The sequence below is a fragment of the Nothobranchius furzeri genome, chromosome 2 (genome assembly GCF_043380555.1).
Source record: "Nothobranchius furzeri strain GRZ-AD chromosome 2, NfurGRZ-RIMD1, whole genome shotgun sequence".
In the NCBI taxonomy this organism is placed as follows: domain Eukaryota; kingdom Metazoa; phylum Chordata; class Actinopteri; order Cyprinodontiformes; family Nothobranchiidae; genus Nothobranchius; species Nothobranchius furzeri.
In genome coordinates this window covers 90,526,912-90,553,292 of record NC_091742.1, presented here as the reverse complement: position 1 = coordinate 90,553,292, position 26,381 = coordinate 90,526,912, and the positions used below count along the sequence as shown (strand labels likewise).

The 26,381-nt window shown below is 43.3% G+C and overlaps 1 protein-coding gene across 6 annotated transcripts; it reads left to right on the top strand.

Moving 5' to 3' along the window:
- The first annotated feature begins 643 nt into the window (after positions 1-643).
- On the top strand, positions 644-20,670 carry LOC139066161 (zinc finger protein 235-like). Of its 6 annotated transcripts, none has more exons than XM_070548270.1 (3): positions 666-726; positions 858-960; positions 18,640-20,670. In XM_070548270.1, the coding sequence occupies exons 2-3, from the start codon at positions 951-953 to the stop codon at positions 20,232-20,234; spliced, it is 1,605 nt and encodes a 534-aa protein (XP_070404371.1). In that variant the 5' UTR covers positions 666-726; positions 858-950; the 3' UTR covers positions 20,235-20,670. The 6 variants fall into 6 exon arrangements, with proteins under 6 accessions (XP_070404374.1, XP_070404371.1, XP_070404373.1 ...); XM_070548272.1 differs by lacking the exons at positions 666-726; positions 858-960 and adding exons at positions 12,793-15,628; positions 15,769-15,949 and having other exon boundaries at positions 16,284-20,670; XM_070548275.1 differs by lacking the exons at positions 666-726; positions 858-960 and adding exons at positions 12,793-15,949; positions 16,156-16,225 and having other exon boundaries at positions 16,327-20,670.
- Positions 20,671-26,381: the final 5,711 nt, after the last annotated feature.

Sequence of the window (26,381 nt, the reverse complement as noted above, 5' to 3'; positions counted from 1 at the left end):
ACCTCTGACTGTTCAGTATGTTTATTAACTGATGATGTGGTGGCGGAAGGTTAATATTCTGATGTGTGTTAATTGTTTAATAAGGGTAAGTTATACATACGTTATATTTGTCATTCTGCAGGAAAACCACAACCATGAGCAATCATGTCTATCAGCTGCTATCCTGATTTACTTGTCCTAACCTATGGGCTATAATAAAGACGCCAGGTGCACAACCACAATTACAACTCGTCTTCTCTATATTCCAAGGGGCTTTAAGTGATGCTCTGGCCAGCATTCCCAGTGTAAAGCGAGTTTCAACCTTGGTCCAATGCTTTTACAGTCCGTTTACAGTGTGCCTTAATACAGTCACCTTTATCTCTGACCAGGATTTCTCTCCACATGATAATCATGCTGATCATGCACCTGATCCTCTCCAATCTTAAGGATATTCCTGATTACCGTAATGACTCTAAAAATAATCTCAGAAGTCTGTTGGGCTGTCACCTTCAGAAGTCTCATCGCCAACCATCAGTCTCCATTAGGTCACGTCTTCTGCATCCTCCACCATGTATTATTCGTTTTTTTCTATCAGAGCTCAAAGAGTCCAGCAGGTGGCGGTAGTGCACCTTTACGCTGGTCACCGACCACCGGAAGAAGCAGAAACCGGAAAGTGCTAGCCGAGCTAGCTTGTTCTGGTGTGTGAGGAGAATATTTGAGGCGGTTAGCTCTACTCCGTGAACTCTGGTGACCAAAGGTCCTCTTTTCCAGACTGGATCTGTCCTCAGCTGATCAGAGCCAAAGCGTTGGATCTTTAATCTCCTGCGTTGTTCTGAAGCAGCATCTTAATCAGCTCTCCTGCTTTGTTTCTATTGCAGCTGTTAGCTAAACACGGCTAAAGAAAACCTGCTACCACTTCAGGATCTGGGACTGATTCATCGTGTGTTCTTCACCACCTGGACCTGGACAGCATGGACACAGGTACTGGTGGATGAATGAATATATCATCACTGCATGGTGGGACATTACAGTGCCTCTCCCATGAGGCGTTATCATTAAAAAATGTCCGTGTTGTGTTTTAGTCTGCTGCAGCAGCTCGGTCCGAACCTCTCTGGTTCTTTCTTCACAGAGGAGAGAAGCTCCAGAGCTTTTGAACTATTGAACTAACTTTAAATTTAACACAGCAGGACTTCAAGACGAGGAGGCAGTGATTGAATTTGATCTTTGTTTACTAAAATGATCAAACAAATGGTAAAAGACAACTCAGTTGAAACTAAATAGAATTAAAAACCTGAAATCGAAATAAAATAAAAAATAATGAAAAATGCTAAACACTTAAAACACTTTGATTGGTTAAAGCAGCTCTCTGCTGTGGCTCCCAGTGTTTTCTTTACTGTGGGAAACCGGTAATAATGGCTCTTTGATGGGAAAAGGTTGCCGACCCCTGATATAGATGGTAAAGTGTGGTTATACTGCATTTCTACAGTTTTAATTCAATTCAATTCAAAAATACTTGAATAATCCCAGAGGGAAATTGATTGCTGTAGTAGCTCAGAATAATAATAATAATCAAGTCATCAAAGAGTTGTTGTATATTAATTCAAGTTTCAATTCAAGTTTATTTATATAGCGCCAAATCACGACAAGAGTCGTCTCAAGGCACTTCACATAATAAACATTCCAATTCACAGTTCATTAAGCCAATTATAAATAATGTTTCCTCTATAAGGAACCCAGCAAATTGCATCAAGTCACTGACGAGTGTCAGTGACTATACAGCAATCCTCATACTGAGCAAGCAGTGGACAGTGGAGAGGAAAACTCCCTTTTAACAGTAAGAAACCTCCAGAGGATCCTGGCTCAGTATAAGCAGCCATCCATCACGACTCACTGGGGATCGAGAAGACAGAGCAGACACACACACACACACACACACACACACACACACACACACACACACACACATACACACACACACACACACACACACACACACACACACAAAGTAATGTGTCTATAGTTATATTGTGATTTCTTAGTAAATGTTCTATTTGGTTAGAGATAAACTTTATTGTATTTATCCTAGTGGATCTATAATTAAACGGATAAACTAGTAGTAGCACATCCAACGTCAAGGAAAGCAAACAGTTATTATCAGGAGAGGGAGAATGTTTAAGTGGTTAGCAGCAGTGTGCTAGATGATGGCCCCCTCCATGAGGCCACCACAGCTCAGCAGAACATCATTGTAGCTTCTTTTGGGGAGAAAAACACTTAGAGAAAAAATAAAGTTAACAGCTGAAATTGCAGAAAATAATACAGTTAAAGAGCAGATTGTAGAAGAAAGTAGTAGAGTGTGAAAAGTGGTCAGTGTATCCTCCAGCAGTCTAAACCTATAGCAGCATAACTACAGAGATAACTCTGGATAACCTAGCCTTTTTAGATGGAGTCATGTTGGAGGCAGGGCAAGGGAGAGCTGTCTTTATTGACTGTACACTCCACCTCCCTCTGCTCCCCCACCTGTCCAGATCTAGGCTATCATCAGATTTTAACAAAAGGCCCTATCAAATAAAAATGTTTTAAGCCTAGTTTTAAAAGTAGACAAGGTGTCTACTTGTCCTCACGGACTAAGGCTGGGAGCTGGTTCCACAGGAGAGGAGCCTGATAACTAAAAGATCTGCCTCCCATCCTAATTTTAGATTTTTTGGGAACCACCAGTAAACCTGCAGTCTGAGAGCGAAGTGCTCGGTTAGGAACGTATGGAACAATCAAATCACTGATGGAGCTTGATTATTAAGAGCTTTATATGTGAGAAGGAGGATCTTAAAATCTATTCTGAATTTAACAGGTAGCCAATGTAGGGAAGCTAAGACAGGAGAGATATAATCTCTCTTTTTAATTCTCATCAGAACTCTAGCTGCAGCATTTTGGACAAGCTGAAGACTTTTAACTACATTCTGTGGACTTCCTGAGAGTAATGAATTACAGTAATCCAGTCTTGATGTAATAAATGCATGAACTAGTTTTTCAGCATCACTCCTGGAAAGTATGCTTCTAATCTTAAGAATATTCCGAAGGTGGAAAAAGGAAATCCTACAAACTTGTGAAACCTGGGATTTGAATGACATGTCCTGGTCAAACATAACACCAAGGTTCCTTACTTTGTTCTTGGAGATTAATGTAATGCCATTCAAGTCAGGTGATTGGCTAAGCAATTTCCTTTTCTGGATTTCTGGTCCAAAGATGAGAACTTCCGTCTTGTCTTGATTTAAAAGCAAAAAGTTTAGAGTCATCCAATTTTTTATGTCCTCAAGTAAAGCCTGTAATCTACCCAACCGATTAGGTTCATCAGGGTTAATGGATAAATATAGCTGAGTATCGTCAGCATAACAGTGGAAGTTTATCCCATGCTGTCTAATGATTTTACCAATTGGGAGCATATATATATATAGTAAAAAGAATTGGTCCAAGCACTGAACCCTGTGGTACTCCGCAAGTAACCCTGGAGTATGAAGACGATTTGTCATGTACATTTACAAAAGGAAATCTGTCAGACAGGTAGGATTTAAACCAGCATAACGCTGCTCCTTTAATCCCTACAATATGTTCAAGTCTTTCTAAAAGAACATTGTGATCAACTGTGTCAAAGGCAGCACTGAGATCTAACAAGACTAGAACAGACACAAGATTCTTATCTGAGGCCATGAGAATATCATTTGTAACTCTCACTAATGCAGTTTCAGTGCTGTGATACTCTCTAAAACCAGACTGAAATTCCTCAAACAGAACATTAGTGTTTAAATGCTCACATACTTGGATGGCCACTATTTTCTCCAGGACTTTGGATAAAAATGGAAGGTTAGATATTGGTCTATAATTCATCGGGTCATCTGGATCCAGAGAAGGCTTCTTAACTGAAGGTTTGATTACAGCAACCTTAAAATCTTGTGGTACATACCCATTTACTAAGGATAGATTGATTATATCTAGAATGGGGGCAGTAACCAAAGGAAATGCTTCTTTAAATAATTTGGTTGGGATTGGATCCAAAATGCAAGTTGAAGGTTTAGATGAAGCTAAAATTTTTGAGAACTCTGAAAGCTCAACTGGATCAAAACGGTTCAAGCACAGATGAGGTTCTAAAGTCACCTCTGATGCTGCCTCACTTACTGAGGAAGAAGAAGTCGCATTAGGGAGGATGCTAAAGATTTTGTTTCTAATAGAATTAATTTTACTTGTAAAAAATCCCATGAAGTCATTGCTGCTGAGGGCTAAGGGAATAGATGGCTCAGAGCTATGATTCTGTGTAAGTTTGGCATTTGTACTGAAAAGAAATGTAGGATTATGCTTATTCTCCTCAATTAATGCTGAAAAATAAGCAGTTCTAGTTTGTTGAAGCTTATTTTTATAAAGCACAAGACTATTTTTCCAGGATAGGTAGGCCTCCTCATGGTGCGTCGAGCGCCATGTTCTCTCCAATTTCCTAGAGTTTTGTTTTAAGGCTCGTAAATGACAATTAAACCAGGGAGCCAACTTCCTGTCCCTAATTACCTTCTTTTTTAAAGGGGCAACATCATCTAATGCCACACGTAAAGAGGAATTAACATGATGAACTAAGGCATCAATTTGTGAGGGGTTAGAACTGAGAATATTGCCCTCTGCTACGTTCCTCTGAGATGCTGAGGACAGTAAAGATGGAACAGTTGATTTAAAAGATGCAACTGCGTTGTCAGATAGAGACCGACTATAGTGAAATTTACTTTCATGTCCCGAGAACTCAGTTATAAAAAACTCAAAGGTTATCAGAAAGTGGTCCGAGAGGACTGGATTATGTGGAAAGATCGTTATTTCCTCACACTCAATGCCATAAGTCAGCACAAGGTCCAATGTATGATGGCAGTAGTGGGTGGAGCTATGTATGCTTTGAGTAAAACCAATTGAGTCTAAGATATTACTAAAGGCTACATTGAGGCAATCATTTTCAATGTCCACATGAATATTAAAATCCCCCACCACAATGACCTTATCAGTATTTAGCACCAAATCTGATAAAAAATCAGAGATCTGATCCAAAAACTCAGAGTAAGGGCCTGGTGGACGATATAAAACTACAAACAAGAGTGGTTTTACAGTTTTGCAATCTGGATTAGGAAAACTAAGAATAAGATGTTCGAACGAACTGTAGCTATTAATTGGTAAGGGACTGATTAATAAGTCCGAATGAAAAATGGTTGCCACTCCTCCTCCTCGCCCTGTACTTCGAGCAATATGATGATTTAAATAATTTGAAGGAGTCGACTCGTTTAAGCTAACACAGTCCTCTTGCTGCAGCCAGGATTCTGTGAGAGAGAGCAAAGAGATCTGATTATCACAAATCAAGTCATTAACTAACAAAGTCTTAGAAAAAATGGATCTAATGTTCAACGACCCACATTTAATTTTTCTAGTTTTCTGCTCAGTTGAGTTTGTTCTAATATTTCTGAGATTTCCATGGTTTGCTTTATTAAGCCTGTTATTTAATCTGTGTGATTTTGGCCGTGGGCAGGACACTGTCTCAATGGGGTAGTGGGTGGGTAACAGTACAGAAGCTGCAGAGGGGTGTGTTAAACTACGACTCTGCTTCCTGGTCTGGACCCTGGGTTGTCATGGAGGACTAATAAAACTGGCCATATTCCTAGAAAGAAGACCTGCTCCATCCAAAGAGGGATGGATGCCGTCTCTCCGCATCAGACCAGGTTTTCCCCAAAAAGTTTTCCAATTGTCAATGTAGCCCACGTTGTTTTCATGACACCGCCTAGACAGCCAGCGGTTGAAGGACAGCATGCGGCTAAACATGTCGTCACTGGTCCGATCAGGCAGGGGGCCAGAGAAAATTACGGAGTCCGACATTGTTTTGGTAAACTTACACACCGAAGCAACATTAATTTTAGTGACCTCCGATTGGCGTAACCGGGTGTCGTTACCAGTGTTGGGAGTAACGCCGTTTAAGTATAACGGCGTTTCTAACGGCGTTCTTTTATAGGTAACGGAATAATCTAATTAATTACTTTTCCCGACGTTGCAACGCCGTTACCGTTACTGGGGGCGGAAGGTTGTGCGTAACTATGTGCTTGTCGAACGTTGAGCAACAGTGTGAGGCTTTCTGACCGCCACACTTCAGCTGCAGCCTGGGAGAGAGAGGTGTCGGTGATGCACTTACGATGATGATTGGCCGGGTGGGCGGAGACCCTCACGGTCTCATTCGCTGCATGCTCATTCGCTGCATGCTGTAGTGTAGACACAGCAAGTGATGGTAATAACGCCGTTTAAAATAACCACGTTAATAAAAAAATATTTCTTTCTGTAACGAGCAAACTAATTAATTACCGCCTTCTTTTAACAAAACGATCGTTTCTGTTACTGATAAGGAAATGCGTGCGTTAAGCTGCGCGGTGTGTTGAAGCTGTCATCAGCTGATCAGGAGCTAAAGAGGTAGATGTTTTCATCCAAGAGCATCACGGCCTGTGAAGAACGAGGAAGACATGATGAATAGTCTACGGCTGCAGACCCGCAGATTCGCTGCTGCAGGTGGGAATCTGCAGCCGTGCCCTTCTTGGCGTGACAGCGGGACGTCCCGAAGGTCCGCTCACCTGTTCACCGCTCAGACGTCCTGATCTTCTGCCTTCCTAGATCATCCAGCTGTAACCTGTTTCTGATCATGTCTTTAGTCCCGCTACAACACTGATGCATCAGTCTCAGACGTCATGGAGCTCAGGTGTTATCAGAACTACCTGTGTGTGTTTACCACCCAGCTTCAGCTCTTCTGTGGTTGGGTCTGACCCACGTTAGTACATTTAAATCCTCCATCAGATTTGTGTCTCTTCTAGTGTCATTTTAAAGGATATTTATTTATTTAACCATTACTAGATTACTAGCAACAGAAATGCTGCTAAAAACACACAATTATGTGAAGCTGGAAAAATTAGAATACTGTGCAAAATTACATTTATTTCTGTAATTTAACTAGACTGAGAGACCATTTAAAGGCTGGGGAACCTTTACAGGTGTTTCTATTTGCAATTTTAAATTTTAGCTGATTGGAGTATTGTTAAATATCACACAGTGACCTTTTAATAGTCTAGATTAGTGTAATGTTCCCATTAGTAGTTCCTCCTGTTAAGTGCTTATTTATTTAAATTATTCAGGTTTTTAAAAAAACATTTGAACATACATTTTTTTATGTTCCAGTCATTAGTCATTTATATTTTACTATTGTAGTAATTCTTGCAGTCTTTAATGAAAAAGGTAACTAAGTAGTTATTTTTGTTGGTAATTAGTTACTTTTATGATCAGTAACTACAACTAATTACTTTTTTAAAGTAACGTTCCCATCACTGTTCAAAACCAACCGGCCAGCCGGGCCGGTAACTCTGAATATTTACCTGCCCCGCCAAGAATCTACCGGCCCCGCTGGTCAGCTGCCAAAACGAACTGAACTGTTTTAAATGTAATAAACCTTTTATTTTGTACACATTCACAAACATAATAACGTATTCAAGTTAGAATTTGTTTGTTCCCTCAACAAAACTCGATTTTGTTGTTGCATACTTCCGGCATACAATACAGTACATCACCAACTCCGCTTTGCTGTACTCGAGCCATTGGCTGTGTTCGAGATGAGCCAGTTCTGCGCAGATTAGACCAGCGGTGATCGGTGAGCAGTGCATGCCGGTGTCGGTACAAGATTTGCTCGGGTGCAAGATCGGCTCGGGGTCCGTTGACTGCTGATGACGTCAAAGTAGTTGATTGGCTGAACATGAACCTTACGGAATTAAGGAATCATGTTACGTTGTTATCACGTTACGTTGGTCCAGGCAAATCTTTCTTTTGGAAAGATGGACAACTTTTACAAAGAAATCCATCATTACCTCTTTGAAAATACACTTTTAGCATAGAGCTGCATGTATATTAGGGCTGAATGATTAACTGCATGTGCAATTAAATTGTGATGTGACAAAAGGAGATTTTCTAATCGCAAAGGCTGTAATTTGGCAGCGAGTGGTTAGCGCAATGCTAATATACGTGGAAAAACCCATAGGAATGCTAATGCTAATATCACCGATTACATTATTACAAATTATGAATTAGAAACGTGCCAAATGATTACATTTGGAGTCTAATAGAAAGTAAAACTACCATCAATCAAATAAGTACAGACAGGTATTTTAGTAAAGCCAGAAAACGTTTAACTCCAGAGTTTTGGCTAGCAGCTATGAGCGTAACTGAACTACGTATGGACAAGACGTCAAAAACTACCGTAAATCCTCTAATACAGGCCGGTATTCAATTAAAGGCCGGGTCTCCAATTGTGGCCGGTGTCAGAGTTAGTTTAGGTAAATAATGGCCGGTCTCTTATTGTGGCCGGGTGGAATGTAGTAACAAGCAAGTATGAGCGTCCCGGTGGCAGGGTTATAGTCCCCAAATCAACCAGCAGTAGGCAGTAGAGGTTCACGCAGACCTTTATTAAGCTTTTTCTTCAACGCTTTGTAACGCTACAGACACGATCCTCTATCACGCTCCTACCACACAGAGTCACGGTGTCAGTTAACCATGCTAATTTAACCCACTCAACAGAACACACATCACCTTCCCTGTGGCTTACATAACACTCACACAACACGCAAATCAGCACATAGGAACTAGCAGAATGATAGGAAACACATATGACACAATACCCAGAATGCACCTGGCTTACAACCCCAGCCAGGTCATTACACTATCAAGTTCAAAGAGAACATGCTGATTATGCTGCAGAACACTCTGGAGAGCAGCAGTAGGGGGTGTATGAACTAGTCGACTTCACTATAGTGACTTTTTATGCCTGTCGTCGACTAGTCGCTGTCACGTGATAATGACCGGCAAGATGCAGCCCTCGGAAAAGACAGCAGCCTGCTGTCAGCAGGTGACAGGCTCCTGCGCTCAGGGGGTGGGGGGGGGGGGGGGGGGGCAACGCGCTGTGCCAGACCGTAGGCACTGACACGCGATCGTTCATGTCGGTTCATTTCCTTTAATGTTTTCTGTCTTTTATTTGCGTCTGATGTGTATCGCTGCTGTGGAGCGGGGCGCATCAACTTGTCCCTGATGCGGCCGGCAAGCAGGGAGCGCTCCGCTGTTTTCGCGGTTGGTAGATCTGCCTCCTGAGCACGGCCATAGTAACCAGGGGCGTAGCACCAAATTCTGGGCCCTAGGTACAAGTCTTCTAGGTGGGCCCCCATGCTCAATTACTTAATATCTCTCTGACACATTTTTTGTCATGCTATAAGACAAGATAATAAATATGATCTTAGTTTAATCTCTATATTGAGCAAATACAAATGCCAGCATAATAAAAGTGAAATGCCAAGACTTCACATATAATTATTTTTATTTGCCAACAATGTGTTCAAACAAAAATCCTGGAATTTATTTTCCTGTAAATGCCCACTGACGGGTCTTCATGTTAGCAAAATCACTTATGAGATCTTTAAAGTCCAATCCTTTGGCTAATTGGCTTTCAATAGAAAGAAGAACTAGGCTGTTCAGTCTATCCTGGGACATTGTTGATCTCAAATAATTTTTCACCAGTTTCAGTTTGCTAAAAGCCCGTTCACCCCCAGCAACAGTCACAGGCAGTGTGCAAAAAATCCTCAGTCCAATACAAACTTCTCCAAAAATGCTCTGTAATTGCATCCTGTAGATGGCATTAAGCAGCTCAAGAGGAGACTGAATGTGTGGAAATGTGGCACCATATATTGTTCTCAGGTGTAGCATCTCATTCTCCAATTCAGCTGTGAGATCCTTGTAATATTTTCTCATCAGTGCCTGGCATGATGTCTTCATCTGCTCTTCAGTCATGTCTGTCATGGTTCATGATGTTAAGCTTTGCTAATACTTATATGTATTGATATATTAAATACATATGACATGAAATAAACCAGGTTCTCTCTGTGAATGTAATGCACTCTAAATTTTATAATCCCTGCATTATCAGCCAAATTATAAGATTGTCCGTTTTCAAGATCAAATATAAAGAAATTTAAAATAGGCTTAAAATATCTAACCAAGTCAATAACAATCCTCTAACACCAGTGTCGTCATGCTATACGAAAAACAGTGGCAGCTTCTCATTCCTGAGATTACCACGAATCCATCGATACCAAGTTTGTCCTGGTCCATGACTGGGAAGGAGCTGAAATATCCACACAGAGTGAACCTGTTTTTACTGCGAGGTCCGCGAATTAATTGGCGGCGGCCGCCCGCGATAATAATTCTGATTTTATATATATATATATATATATATATATATATATATATATATATATATATATATATTAGGGATGAGCGAGTACACCACTATCTGTATCTGTACTCGGAATGGGCGTGGCATAACCCGGAAGTGGGCGTGGTTTAACCGGAAGTGGACATGGTTTACATCAATGTATTATTTTAAGTCTGAAATTGATATGGATTGATCAGAAGTTGCTATGTGTATTGTTTATTTGAAAACTATTTACAGAGCAGCCTCAGAAGTGAGATTAAATATTTTTGATCACAATAGTAAAGAAACTATTACAGAAAAAGTGTTTCAATAAAATCAGAACATTAATATTTGAGTGCATGGATTAATACATCTGAACCCATGCAGTAGGAACTAGGAAATATGAAATGCTAGAACCAGACACAACTTTATATATTTTTTTTTATTTTAATTTGATTAAACTGATTTTTTTCTTAACGTTCTTGGCATTTTCCCACACAAAGTTTAACAAAGAAATGTTGATTAATGTGTGTGTGTGTGTGTGTGTGTGTGTGTGTGTGTGTGTGTGTGTGTGTGTGTGTGTGTGTGTGTGTGTGTGTGTGTGTGTGTGTGTGTGAGAGAGAGAGAGAGAGAGAGAGAGAGAGAGAGAGAGAGAGAGAGAGAGAGAGAGAGAGAGAGAGAGAGAGAGAGAGAGAGAGAGAGAGAGAGAGAGAGAGAGAGAGAGAGAGAGAGAGAGAGAGAGAGAGAGAGAGAGAGAGAGAGAGAGAGAGAGAGAGAGAGAGAGAGAGAGAGAGAGAGAGAGAGAGAGAGAGAGAGAGAGAGAGAGAGAGAGAGAGAGAGAGAGAGAGAGAGAGAGAGAGAGAGAGAGAGAGAGAGAGAGAGAGAGAGAGAGAGAGAGAGAGAGAGAGAGAGAGAGAGAGAGAGAGAGAAAAAATTAAAAACCCCACCGGAGCGGAGGTAGTGACAACAGCACGTCAGCTCTGTCTTGTCAAATGCACCATGTCAGTTATGAAAAAAGTAACTTTAAATATTCAACCGAAAAAGAGGCGAGCTGAAGAAAACCTAGGGAAAACTGAAGAAACGTGAGCAACAGTGAAGCCATCACAGCGCGATCCGTTACTGTCTGCGTGTGTGCGTGGATGAGCCGGCCGGACTGAGCTCCCGGTCGGCTAGAGAGTTTTGTAAGTAGGGAGGGGCGGGCGCTCTATGTGACTGGCCAATCACAGAGCGTGAAGACAGTCAGTTACCCAATGAAGATTTTCCTTCAGCACGATTACAGATAATGACTCGTTTTACTAGTTTCATGCTCGTATTCGTCAAAAATGCGTTATCCGTACCGGATACTCGTCTGAAATGAGTATCCGGCTTATCCCTAAAATTAGTGTTTTCACTGATAACACTAATTAATTTATATTTGATCTTGATGGTGAAACTAAAGGTGTTTAACACTGAACACCTAACATGAATGCAGCTTCTGAGAGCTAGCTAATATCAGCTAAAACTGTGTTCTGCTGCTGCTGCTCACCTTCCTTCTACTTGCTTCTGTTCAATTAACTTTTCCTCCTTCTCCTTCTTTTCTTTTCTTTTCTTTTCTGGAAGCCAGATTTCCCTTTCTTGGGAAAAGACATGACTGACTCTCCTGCCTCCAGCTCTGGCTGTCGGCATCTGCGATGTCTCATTAGCACATGCAGACGGGCAGCCCCTGGCCGCTGGTGTGGACTAAACCACTTTGCACATTTTTAAGGGGTGATAGATGCCTCAGAGATTATTCAGTTATTATTTTTAAGGCGAAATTCTGTTTCTTAACCTCTTTATCCAGGTAAAGGGAAATTTATTAAGACATTAAGTAAGTTGGGGGAAAAAAACAACAACAATAAAACATTTTTATTCAAAGCTGTCTCAGGGCCCCTCCCTGCAGTGGGCCCTGGGTAAACGGTACCCTTTCCCCCTCCAGTCCAACGCCCCTGACAGTAACAATCAGGTGTCGCCACCTCAAAAACTAATTTAACACGCGATCGTTCATGTCAGTTCATTTCCTTTAATGTTTTCTGTCTTTTATTTGCGCCTGATGCGTTTGCTGCATGCTGTGGAGCGGGGCGCTGCGCGCATCACCTTGTCCTCCGACGCACTGATCACTGATACGGCCGACAAACAGCGAGCACTCCGCTGTTTTTGCGGTCGGTAGATCTTTTAGAACTGCAGTTCAAAGGTAACTCATGAGGTGAATATATATGAACCCAGGTAGCAGTTTTTCTTTAGGATTGAGAGGAGATGCAGGAAGATAATAAACAGACAGGACAGAAAAATAGTCAAAATAAAAACAAGTTAGTTTTTGTACCTGCTGTTGCAACAAACAGACACCATTGAAGGTCATCAGAAGTGAGGAACAGAAAATGAAATAATTATTTTAATGTTTAGAGCAGCAGGAACTCCGAGAGGCTGCAGGCGCATCAGTGAGTTTGCGGCCGCTGCGCAGGGGGAGGGGGGAGAGGGCTAAAGCAGGGGGAGGGGGGAGAGGGCTAAAGCAGGGGGAGGGGGGAGATGGCTGAAGCAGAAACTACCGTTGTTAAAAGAAATGTGTTTAACTTCGAAAATGTGGGCGCAATTTTAATTGTCAAAAACTCCAATGAACATTAGTTCATTTTGCTCAAATGGAAATAGAGGCCTGCCTCTAATACTGGCCCTCCTTCCAATAAAGGCCTGGAGCTTGATGAGCTTGAGTCAAATAGAGGCCCGGGCCTGTATTAGAGGATTTACGGTAAACACAAAATTCTTCAATAAACGGGACACACTTCTTTCCACCAAATACAATTTCACAGGTGTTGCTAATACCTATGATCCTTCAAGGGATGTGCTCAAAGAGGAGTTCAACATAATGAATACCATATAGTGTTTTATTTTACAAATACCATTATAAACACAAATTTAAGTCTTAAGAAACATTTTAATAACGAAACTGCTAAATTCTTCCCAACAGTATAGATGTGTACTGTATTTTGTCCGAGTGGGTTTGCCGTACTTTGACATCATCGGCAGTCAAAGGACCCCGAGCCGATCTTGCACCCGAGCAGATCCTGTACGGACACCGGTTAGATTTGTGTCCGACTTAACGCCGACTTGCTCTGACGTCATGCATACGTAGGCAACGATAACCTCGTGAGATCAAGGCGGCCGCAGATTTTGGAGCAAGGCGCTGCAATTGCTCTCCCTTGGCTGCAAAAACTAGATGACGGGAAATGCCTGGCTCTCACCTGATCTAAGATCTGATTGGTTCACATTTTGATCCAAACATCCGGTGGTAGAACATGAAATGTTAGTTGGTCACATGTATTCTGTAAATCATGTTATGTTGATGATGACAACTATATAGGCCATAAAGAGAAATGTGTTTTGTTTTCTTTTGTCACGTTTCCTATGATCACACTGAAGCTGCAGCTGATAACTTTTACTTATTATTACAGTCATGTCTTCATATGGAATATATGATATCCACAAGCACGTGAGGATGTGTTTCAGCTGCTAACAGGATCCAGAATTAAAATTGAACAAGTGTGAACGCTAGCACGATATCTTCAGCCATCGTCACCCCCGAGCTACACATGTAGGGAAATCTGTCCGACTTAAACACCGGCTTTCAGCCACTCCCCCTGCTGCTTCCGTCGGCTCTCGTCACGGCCATTCTCTGCGCCTCCCATCTTCTTTAAACTGCCAAGAATCATTCCACCTACGCACACGATTCTCTGCTTCATACCGTTTCGAACTGTCTCGCTTCTCCTCACCAGTTTTAACGCGTTTTGAGGGAGATTTCATCAAGAAATCCCATCCCTGTGGCGGCGCCATCTTCCTGCGTGCTTGTGTGTTTCTAGCGTGGTTCCACTTCGTCTTTAATAGTGAATTTATAGTTCACGTGACTATAACTAGAATCGTGCAGTACGTGCACGAATCGTACAAGTGCAGTACGTGGCTAGAGGCGCACAGGTTCACACGCGCGAAACGAAAACTGCGGCTTTCTACAGGGCGCGGCCATGATGTAGGTGAAAGCCGGTGTGTAATTGACAAAAAAGGCTTGGGCTCCACCTGGGCGGTAAGTCGTCAAAAATTTACCGCCCAACGAGAAAATTTAGCACCATTGGCGCTCGGGCGCTTTAAAGGTCCACCCCTGATCAGAGGAGGATGGGATATCTGAATGGCTGGGGACAGGCAAGGAGGATGCTTGGTTTGTTCCTGAACTGAAAGAGCAAGTAACGTCTAAATTAACTTTTTTTTGCTGATGAACTGTATAAATGAGTGTCTAATAGTGTTTTAAATGTGTGCATTCTTTATTTTAGCATTTTGGTGCATTTTCTTTAAAAATTAAAAATTCTGTCTAAAAACCACAGTAATGCGCCACCTTCAGCTGAAAACATAGAATTTGAGTCATTTTGAATAAATTTTAGCCAATGGCTAAAGAGTAAAGTACTACGTAAACCAGTAGAGTACTACGTAGCAGCTCCGTGCCAAAGTTATAAAAGCAACGAGCGTCTCGGCCACGCCCTGTGGCGAGTGGGAGTTGGATTTGCAAGCGAGTGTAGGAGGTCAGCGGTAGTTCAGCATTAGCATATAGCATTAGCATATCCTAGTCTTTAGCATATCTTTTAGTGTTATAAATACTTATTTAGTGTTAGCTTGGCTGTTGTATATTATAGTTTAGTTAGTGTTTGGCTGTTAGTGTAATTGGGAAAGTATTTCGGGTTTAGTGTTCCATATCGTCTTAGTATTGGTGAGTAGGTGTAGTGTAGTATGGTTGCGGTGACTCTGTGGGCATTTTACCCGCGATTCTGCACGTCTCCGTTTGAAGAGGGAGGCTGTGCCCACCGTGGCTCTTCCGCGATTTAGATGCAGCCCACCGACTCTGCTCCCCCACCACGGCGGGCTCCAGTCTGAGGTGAGTCAGCTAAATAAACGTTTTAACATCTTCTAAAGACAATTCCCTACCTAAATGCAAAGTCTGAGAGACGTGGTTCACTTCCTTTAGCTAGTCAGTCGGCAATTCTGCAACAGTGACTCTAACTGACGCAGCACTTGTTGACAACATTACAGCGTGAAATCCAGCTTGTGACCCGGTTCTGTGAGGAATTCTGTTCAGGAGGTCGCATTTCAGGCTCTCCACATCATGTGTGACTGACTTTTACGTTATAACAACGATCACACACTAGGAATGTTATAAAGCGCCTATATAGGAGATTCTTTTGTATATTATCTGACTATAAACTCCAACAACAATGTGCTTCTATTTTTTTTTCCAGGCTAAATCTACCCAAGACACTGGCTGTCAGACTGATTTAGCTGCATGAATGTACTTGGCCAGGCTGATGTGAAACCTTCCCTGTAGCAAAGGTGAATTATTTTTAATAATCTTCTATGCAAACATTTTATTATCACCTTCTAGTTTTAATTTGTTTTACAGATTATTTTTACACGTGATTTTATGCTCTTTTAAACATTTATAAATGTGCTGCTTCTTTGTTTTTACATAGCCAGTCAGAATGGAGTTCACAGCCGCAGTGTGTCTGGTGACCCACGGGGACCATGATGAAAATTCATCTTCCAGAAGGTCCCAGAGCGTCCAGACCCCCTGAAAAGACCAAGGTGTGAGGTGTCTGCTGTTGATTCCAGCTTCCACCTCAGTGACAGTGCAAGCTCAGTGAACTGTTCAAGGTAAAAAAAAAAATTAAAACATTTCAGAATTTTTAAGATATTAACAATTAAATAAGTATGTGATGACATCATGACGGAGGCTACTGATTCTTCCCGTGACACTTGGTGGTGACGTGTAAGCTGATTCTCCTGGAAAATAACTTTTACATTAAATATTTTGTTTTTGCTATCAAAAGTAAATTAACTAATAACCTGCATTATTGCAGGACATTCAGCAAAATATGGACTCTGCACCATGAGGCAGGCACACATTAATATTCTATAAGAGCACATAAGGTGAGCAACACCACATACACTGTCCTGAATTTGTTTTCTTTCTGCATCTCATCATTAGCCTGGCTGATCACCTGATAACTCCTGTCATCTGGTTATGACAGCACGAGGATGTCCTCACACACCTGTAACCTATCAGCTCATCTGGCAGAATAGAGAGAGAAGAGACAACACCACATCTCCTGTTCCTGGAAAGCCTTCAGCCTTCCTTCGATGACTGAGAACCTCCATCAGCTCTGTCTCCTGTCTGCCTACAATTATTATAATAAATATTGTGTTTGACAAGTTTTTTGTGCTGCCAAATATCTCATTTAGATTCCAGTTTTGATATTTTAATGGATATTTATAAATTACATTGATTATCACATTGTTGCATGCTTAACTAGCTCTATTGTGATGATCAGGAACTTCCAGAAGAATGTGCCTTTCAATGACTCTTTCCCCCTTATTTGTTATATTAATTAAATAAATCTCAATTTATATATTTCCTGTTTTTGTTCATGTCCATAAATACTTAAACATGCTTGAAATTAGAACGAGCTTTTAACAGTGAGGTGCTAGTTTAATTAATCACAATAGCTAGTTAAACATGCAATGCATTGGGGTGCTGGGTTTGTAGCTTAGCGACAACGGAACTGATGGCGGCATCACATGCATTTTCAGCAATGGCTGAAGGTGGAATATAAATGGTTGCCAAGACAACACTGGTGAACTCTCTTGGCAAATAATATGGGCAACAACTTACTGCCAAGAGTTCAACATCTGGTCTGCAGAGATGACATTTCACTGAAACATGACATGGATGGCACCGTCTGTTGTTGACAAGCACTGCCACTCCACCTCCTTTTCTTTTCCCGCTCCTATTCAGATCTCTGTCTGCTCGTACAGTCAGGAATCCTGGCAGAGAGATGCGGGAATCAGGGATATGGTCCTGCAGCCACGTCTCAGTGAAACACATAACACTACACTGCCAATACTCTGGCTGTTCTTGAAAGGGCTTGGAGTTCATCCATCTTGTTGGTCAGTGATCTCACATTGCCCATTATGATCGATGGAAGAGATGGTTTGAATTTCTTCTTTCTCTGTCTCCGTTTTTCTCCCACTCTGCACCCACGCTTCTTGCGTTTTAGCTCATTTGGGATTTGTGGCTTCAGTTGAGGTATTATTTTAGCCTTCCCAATGTTAATCAGCTACTCCCGATTGTAAACCAGCTTGTTGCCATGGTTACACATCATAACAAATGCTCAAAAAGTGAAAAAATAGCAGTAAAAATCCTCCAAGATATAGTCAACAGAGCTACTCCAACATGCAGCCACCCAGAGCAGCGCAGTTCCAGAACATGCTTTAATGCTCCGTCTGACCACTATCTTTAACACCTGTTGAGAGGAAAAGTCACATCTTTATTTTTGCAGCCTTCAGGCCTTTCTGCAGACCCATTCTTCTGAAGTGTGAACTGTTGTGGTTTCCTGTCCCCCCTTCTCACACATATGGCCTCATTGTCTTTTCCTGTTCTTCTTTCAGACATGCAGTCCTTTTTAGACCTCCTGCTCTGGTTTCTGAGAAGTCAGCATTCACACCTCTGGCATCTTGGTTCCGTTGGACCCAGTCAGCTTGTTCCACAGAACTGAGTGCAGAGCAGGGAGGGGGGCAGTGGAGGCAGGGCAGAAGCCCACACACACACCCAGAGTCAGGGGCGGAAGTGCTGAGAGTGGGGACCAGTGTGGGCTGCGGGTCAAAGGTTTACACACACACCAAGAGGAGCTGAGCTCAGGCCTGTGCAGGAGTGGAATGGCAGGTGGTCAAAGGTTTACACTGAGGGAGACTATCTTAGGCTTGATTTATTTTATCAACAAGCCTGAGACTAGTCTCGCTTCAACAGAAAGCCTGTTAATCGTGTTAATAAGCGAAGGGCATTTAATTTGCTTTAACAACATATTTACGCAGATAGGACTTTACAGTCGCCCAGAATATTTTATTGAGGATGTTTTTTATTCTGAAACCAGGTCTGTATGACCGACGTCACCTCGTCTTTAGAAGCACCTGCAGCCGCTGATATCAGAAATGGGGATCCGCGCTGCAACATAAGCAATTAATCCATTCCACATATTTCCAGTAGAGCACGTTTGCTGAAAGATTTGTGCAATAATCAGATTTTATTTTACTTCCACAAAATGCTAATTTTACATGAGATATTACGAGAACCGGGGAAGGCTTGCCATCAAATTAGAAATCCGTCCCTTGTTAATTACAAGTCAGGCTGGGCAGCTCACTGGCTGCTTCCAGGCCAGTGACTTTCAAGAGCTACCGGTAGCTCACGACCGACATATTGGAGACCCCTGCAATAACACAACTCTCATACGTGCGAATTTAAAGTTACAGCAGACGGTAATTCACGTTATGTGTTTCTGTTTCTACAGGTGTTCAACAGATGGTGCAGGTTAAAGAAGATCCTGAAGAACAGAGTGCTGGTGTGGAACAGCAGGACCAAGAACACCTCCACATAAAGGAGGAAAAGGAGGAACTCTGGACCAGTCTTAAGGGAGAGCATCTCTGTTTGAAGGAGGAGACTGATTCTGCCTGGTTTCATTTCAGTGCTGTTTCTATAAAGAGTGAGGATGATGAAGAGAAACGTCTGGTCTCACAGCTTCATCAGCAGCAAATAAAAGACAAAGATGTTCCAACCAGCAGCTCATCTGACCAGATGACAGCAGAAACTGGTGGAGGAGCAGGAACTAGCAGGAACCCAGATCTGAACCCTCATGAACAAACATCTGATTCTTCAGAGACTGAAGTTAGTGGAGAAGATGATATGAATCTAGACTCTGGGATGTCAGACTCTGGGTCTGAAACTGGAGACGAAGACCATGACTGGAATGAGAAAAGGTCTTCTGAGTCAGGTGTTAAGACTGTCAACATATCCCTTAGCTGTCTTGAGTGCGGTGAACGATTTCATGACAAGCAGTCTCTCCAGAAACACGTGAGAGTAACCAGCCATTCAGCAATCAGGTCTTCCAGCTCTTTGGGTAATAAGAAATCGGTTGGACTTAAGCAACCTGTAGACTCATATAGGGAAGTCCAGAAAGAACTAAAATCATTTAGTTGTGGTGACTGTGGAAAAATATTTAGTACAAAATCAAATTTTAACAGACACCAGAGAATCCACACAGGACAGAAACCATTTGCTTGTGAGTTCTGTGGACAAAGATTTACCCAAAAGGCGAATTTAAACGATCACATGAGAGTCCACACAGGACATAAACCTTTTGTCTGTGAGCTCTGTGGACAAACATTTAAATATAAGTCGAATTTAAACGATCACACGAGAGTCCACACAGGACAAAAACCATTTGTCTGTGAGCTCTGTGGAAAAAGATTTACCCAAAAGGCGAATTTAAACACTCACATGAGAGTCCACACAGGACATAAACCATTTGTCTGTGAGCTCTGTGGACAAACATTTAAACATAAGTTGAATTTAAACGATCACATGAGAGTCCACACAGGTCAGAAGCCTTTTGTCTGTGAGCTCTGTGGACAAACATTTAAACATAAGTCGAATTTAAACAATCACATGAGAGTCCACACAGGACATAAACCATTTGTCTGTGAGCTCTGTGGACAAAGATTTACCCGTAAGTCGAATTTAAACGATCACATGAGAGTCCACACAGTACATAAACCATTTGTCTGTGAGCTCTGTGGACAAAGATTTAAACACAAGTTGTATTTAAACGCTCACATGAGAGTCCACACAGTACAGAAGCCTATAGTCTGTGAGCTCTGTGGACAAATATTTAAACAGAAGTCAACTTTCAACCGTCACATGAGAGTCCACACAGGACAGAAGCCATTTGCCTGTGAGCTCTGTGGAAAAAGATTTACCCAAACGTCGAATTTAAATACTCACATGAGAGTCCACACAGGAGACAAACCATTTGTCTGTGAGTTCTGTGGAGAAAGATATGGACAAAAGAGAAATTTATTCAAGCACATGAGAGTCCACACAGGATAGAAACCTTCTGTTTGTGAGCTCTGTGGACAGATTTAAAGTGACTGTGTTTTTCCTGGCAATAGGGGGCAGTACATACATAAATGATTGCAAGCAAGTAGTATTTTTGTGTTTGAGCAAGACTTTACCAATGTGTGGCTGTTAGGGTCAACAACCTCTGCACTATTCAAACATGTCTCGACAGTTGACAGCAACAGATTCCAAATGCAAATGGCACACTTGAAATGAACTCTAGATCTTTTATCTGCTCATTGTAATTGGGATAATGAGGGAATAACACACACCTGGTCATGGAATAGCTGAGAAGCCAATTGTCCCATTACTTTTGGTCCCTTAACAAGTGGGAGGCACATATGCTAACTGTTGTAATTCCTACACCGTTCACCTGATTTGGATGTAAATACCTTCAAATAAAAGCTGACAGTCTGCAGTTAATGCACATCTTGTTTGTTTCATTTGATATCCATTGATCCATTGTGGTGGTGTATAGCGCCAAAAATGTTAGCATTGTGTTGATGTCCCAATATTTATGGACCTGACTGTATCTTTGTCAGAAAATAAGTTCAACTTAAAATGCCAGGACATTAGTGATGTGAACTCCGGCTCTTTTAATAGAACCGATTCTCATAGCTCGGCTCATTGTCGTCGTCTTCCTCCGCTTATCCGGGTCCGGGTCGCGGGGGCAGCATCCCAACTAGGGAGCTCTAGACCATCCTCTCCCCGGCAACCTCCACCAGCTCCTCCGGCAGGACCCCAAGGCTTTCCCGTAACAGATTGGAGATGTAACCTCTCCAACTTGTCCTGTGTCGACCTGGGGGCCTCCCGCCTGCAGGACATGCCCAAAACACCTCCCCAGGGAGGCGTCCAGGAGGCATCCTGACCAGATGCCCAAACCACCTCAACTGACTCCTTTCGATCTGGAGGAGCAGCGGTTCTACTCCGAGTCACTCCCGAATGTCTGAGCTCCTCACCCTATCTTTAAGGCTTAGCCCGGCCTCCCTACGGAGGAAACTCATTTCAGCCGATTGTATCCGCGATCTTGTTCTTTCGGTCATTACCTAAAGCTCATGACCATAGGTGAGGATTGGGACGTAGATCGACCGGTAAATTGAGAGCCTGGCTTTCTGGCTCAGCTCTCTCTTCACCACGACAGATCGGCTCAGCATCTGCATCATAGCAGATGCTGAACCAATCCACCTGTCGATCTCCCGATCCCTCCTACCCTCACTCGTGAACAAGACCCCGAGATACTTAAACTCCTCCACTTGAGGTAGGACCTCTCTCCTGATTCGGAGTTGGCAAGCCACCCTTTCCTGATCGAGAACCATTGTCTCAGATTTGGAGGTGCTGATCCTCATCCCAGCCACTTCACACTCGGCTGCGAACCTATCCAGCAAGCTGAAGGTCAGAGCTGGATGAAGCTAGGAGGACCACATCATCCGCAAAAAGCAGAGACGAGATTCTCCTGCCACCAAACTCGACACACTCCACACCACAGCTGCGCCTAGAAATTCTGTCCATAAAGGCAATGAACAGAACCGGTGACAAAAGGCCCTGGCGGAGTCCAACCGTCACTAGGAACAGGTCCGACTTACTACCGGCTATGCAGACCAAACTCGCGCTCCTCTGGTAAAGGGACTGAATGGCCCTTAACAGAAAGCCACCCACCCCATACTCCTGGAGCGTCCCCCACAGGGTGTCCCTGGGGACACGGTCATAAGCCTTCTCCAAATCCACAAAACGCATGTGGATTGGTTGGGCAAACTCCCATGCCCCCTCCATCACCCTTGCAAGGGTATAGAGCTGGTCCACAGTTCCACGGCCAGGACAAAAACCACATTGCTCCTCCTCAATCTGAGATTCAACTATCGATCGGACCCTCCTCTCGAGTACTTGGAGTAGACCTTTCCAGGGAGGATGAGGAGTTTGATCCCCCTATCGTTGGAACACAGCCTCAGGTCACCCTTCTTAAAGATGGGGACCACCACCCCGGTCTGCTACTCCACAGGAACTGTCCCCGATGACCACGCAATGTTGCAGAGACGTGTCAACCATGACAGCCCTACAACATCCATAGCCTTGAGATGCCCAGGACGAATCTCTCCCTCCCCCCGGTGCTCCGCCGCTGTGTAGTTGTTTGACTACCTCAGCAACTTCTGCCTCCGACATTGGACAGTCCATCCCCAGGTCTCCCGGCTCTGGTTCCTCCTCGGAATGCGTGTAGGTGGGATTGAGGAGCTCCTCAAAGTATTCCTTCCACCGTCTGACTATAGCCCCAGTTGACGTCAGCAGCTCCCCATCCCCACTGTAAACAGTGTGAGCGAGTTGCTGCCTCCCTCTCCTGAGGCGCCGGACAGTTTGCCAGAACCTCTTTGGAGCCGATCGATAGTCTTTCTCCATGGCCTCACCAAACTCCTCCCGCGCCTGAGATTTTTCCTTGGCAATTGCCACTTTTGCACCCCGCTTGGCTATCTGGTACCTGTCTGCTGCCTCCGGAGACCCACAGACCAGCCACGCCCTGTAGGCCTCCTTCTTCAGCCTGACGGCTCCCCGAACCTCTGGTGTCCACCAGCAGGTAAGGGGGTTGCTACCAGGACTGGCACCGGCCACCTTGCGACCACAGCTAGCAACAGCCGCCTCAACAATCGCAGAGTGGAACAAGGCCCACTCAGAGTCAATGACCTCCACTGCTCTCGGGACGCGGTCAAAGCTCTGCCGGAGGTGGGAGTTGTAGACCGTCTTGACAGGTTCTTCTGCCAGGCATTCCCAGCAGACCCTCACTATGCGTTTGGGTCTGCCAGGTCTACGTGGCATCTTCCCCTGCCATCTGATCCAACTCACCACAAGGTGGTGATCAGTTGACAGCTCCGCTCCTCTCTTCACTCGGGTGTCCAAAACATACGGCCACAGGTCAGATGATATGACAACAAAGTCTATCATCGACCTGCGACCTAGGCTGCCTTGGTACCAAGTGTACCGATGGGCATCCTTATGTTCAAACGTGGTGTTCGTAATGGCCAAACTGCGGCTTGCTCAGAAGTCCAATAACGAAACACCACTCGAGTTCAGATCAGGCGGGCTGTTCCTCCCAATCACACCCCTCCAGGTCAAGCTGTCATTGCCCATGTGAGCATTGAAGTCCCCCAACAGGACAATGGAGTCCCCTGACGGAGCACTATCTAGCACTCGTCCCAGGGACTCCAAAAAGGGTGGGTACTCTGAACTTATATTTGGCCCATAAGCACAAACAACAGTTAGGACCCATTCCCCGACCCGAAGGTGCAGGGAAGCTACCCTCTCGTCTCCCGAGGTAAACCCCAACACCCAGGCAGAGAGTCTTGGGGCTAACAAAATGCCAACCCCAGCCCTCCGCCTCTCACCCGGAGCAATTCCAGCAAAGGAGAGTGTCCACCCCCTCTCAAGGACATGCGTCCCAGAGCCAATGCTATGTGTCGAGGTGAGTCCGACTATATCTATCCGGTACCGCTCAACCTCTGCCACAAGCTCCTGCTCCTTCCCCGCCAGCGAGGTGACGTTCCATGTCCCAAAAACCAGTTTCCTTGTCAGGGAATTGGACCGCCAAGGCTCCCGCTTCGGTCTGCCACCCGATCCACACTGCACCAGACCCTTCATGTTCCTCCTGCGGGTGGTGGGTCCACAGTTGGATGAGTCCATGTATCCGGTTCGGGCTGGGCCCGGCCAGGCCCCATGAGCGAAAACCCGGCCACCAGGCGCTCGCTCACGGACCCCAACCCCAGGCCTGGCTCTAGGGTGGGACCCCCGTAACCCTCCGGGCCGGGTACTCCAACTCTTTCAATTTCCATTCATGAAAGATCCTCTGAACCGTTCTTTTTCTCACCCTTCACCTAAGACCAATTTGACATGGGAGACCCCACCAGGGGCACAAAGTGCCCCAGACAACATAGCTCCTAGGATCATTAGGGCACTCAAACTCCTCCACCACGATAAGGTGACGGTTCAAGGGAGCAACTCGGCTTCCCTGTGGTAAAATTTAAATAAAAAAAATCACAATAAACTTATTGTTTGTTGAAAATAAAGATATATGATTGGAAGTCCAAATATCCAAATCAAAATAAAGTAAATATATAAATCTGAGGAAAAGTTGTCTGCTGTGGAACGATCACATCATTACAAGTTCAATTTTTTCTGACAAGCATAATTCAGGCTTTTATAATAAGGACAACAATGAGTGACCAGCTTAAACAAACTCCACGTAGACCTCCAACGGTCATTGCGCATTTTTATTATTACTTCAGCTCAGAATTAAATAACAGTTAATACAGTAAACCACTGCACACAAATAAGAGATTAACGAGATAAACTTCCAAATATGCACCTTTTTTTATTAATATTGTAACAAGGAAAAGTCTTTCCCACTTTGAGGGTTGCTGGTGTAATCCCACCTTCCATCATTATGTGTTTCATTAAATATATACGATTTGTTGTCTCAGTATGATCTTTCTGGCATTAAAAGTTTAATGATTGAAGGTAAAAATCACCAGAATGATGTCAAATCATCAGAAATAACACTTAAAGGATTAAAAGTGGCCTCAAAGAGTGAAAAAGTACATAACTGCCAGCAACCATCTCCCCCGGACCGGCAGTCGCATTTGCATCGAAGGGGTAGGATAGGCTGGTGTGTATTGGTGTTTGGTTATATTGTATTGTCCTGTGTGCATTTGATCTGCCGGTACCCCTGGAGTAAGGTATCTCGATTCTCAAGTAAGGAAGTTGACCGTGCCCCTTTGACACAGTTGAGGCGCACTTTCCGGATTACCCACCATCCATTGCAGAGTGGGAATTTTGAGAGAGAGGGAGCAACGGCTCAAGTGCCTTTTCTGAAAATATGTATTTTCTAACTAAATAAATTTATTTAAGACAATTAATTATATTTATTCATGCTCTGAAAAGTTTGTTTAAAAGGTAGCACAAACAGCGACTGCATCCTGGCATGCGTCGTGGTTGATGACAATGCTCACTGTTCCATTTGGGCAATTATCTGCACATTTGTGTACTACACACTGGAAACCTTACTAAAGACGTTTTGGGATTAGTTAACGAGTTTTGGGATTATCTTTTTATAGAACTTTACTACAGTGATTAAGTTTTGAAAACTTTATGACTAACTTTGTTAATTTACCATTATGGGCTACAACAATTTTTGCCCTTCGTTTTGATTACATTTTTACTTAGTGCAGTGATTTCTCCCATACGCAGTATAGGGTTTTATTAATTTTATTCTTTTCGCACCACTTTTTCCATTACACATAGTGTATTGCATCAATTTCTTCACTTAAAACGCTAATTCACATAAATGCTACACATAGTACATGCAGGTACTCACAGGGCCAGGTTTCTTTTTGTTTATTAATTTGCATTAGACACCAATTTGCTGTGTACATTGAAGTGCCCTGTGCTGTGCTCTCTCTCCTCTTCTGAGTTTCGCTGATGATCCTCGCTTCCTGGGGTTGGACCTATGATTCGTCATCGGATTCTACTCCTCCTGATGGGTGTTCCCGCTCGTAGGACCTGGACGTTCGTGGATTCCGGCATGGTTGCTGGGATACTTTGCTCGCTGGGACCTGACCTACCTGCTGCTCTTTCCTGCACTGGATCACGATAAGTGCAATTACAAAGATCAATATGCTATTTTGGAGAAGTATTCCCTATCCGTGGATATATAAAGTTGCTCCTGCTTCAAATTATGACCTCCACGTGGATATCGTAACAATCTGCTGACTTGTGTGCTTCCAAAGGGATTATGCGAGACTGTTCTTCGGAGTGGGGTTCATACCTCACCACTTTTGGCCTCTTCCTGGGGAACTGCACCTTCCCCTATTGTTGGAGTCCCTTTAGGACTCTGGTTTGTTCAACACCAGGTGGTCCACCATATCATTGAAAAGGGGGGATATGTAACAGAATGAAATGACTGTTTTCCACCTAAAAGTCATTTCCCCCCTCTCCTTAGCAAGAACTAGTCTGCATGAGATATTGTTCAAGGTCTCATGCATCTGCTTCTAAACTGTTTTCCTTTCCAGCGCAAGAGAAGAATGAAGAAAAAGGACTCTTTCTTTTTAATAAATCAAAGAACTCTATTTTAATAAGCTAATCAAAGAAAGTGTTAGTCAA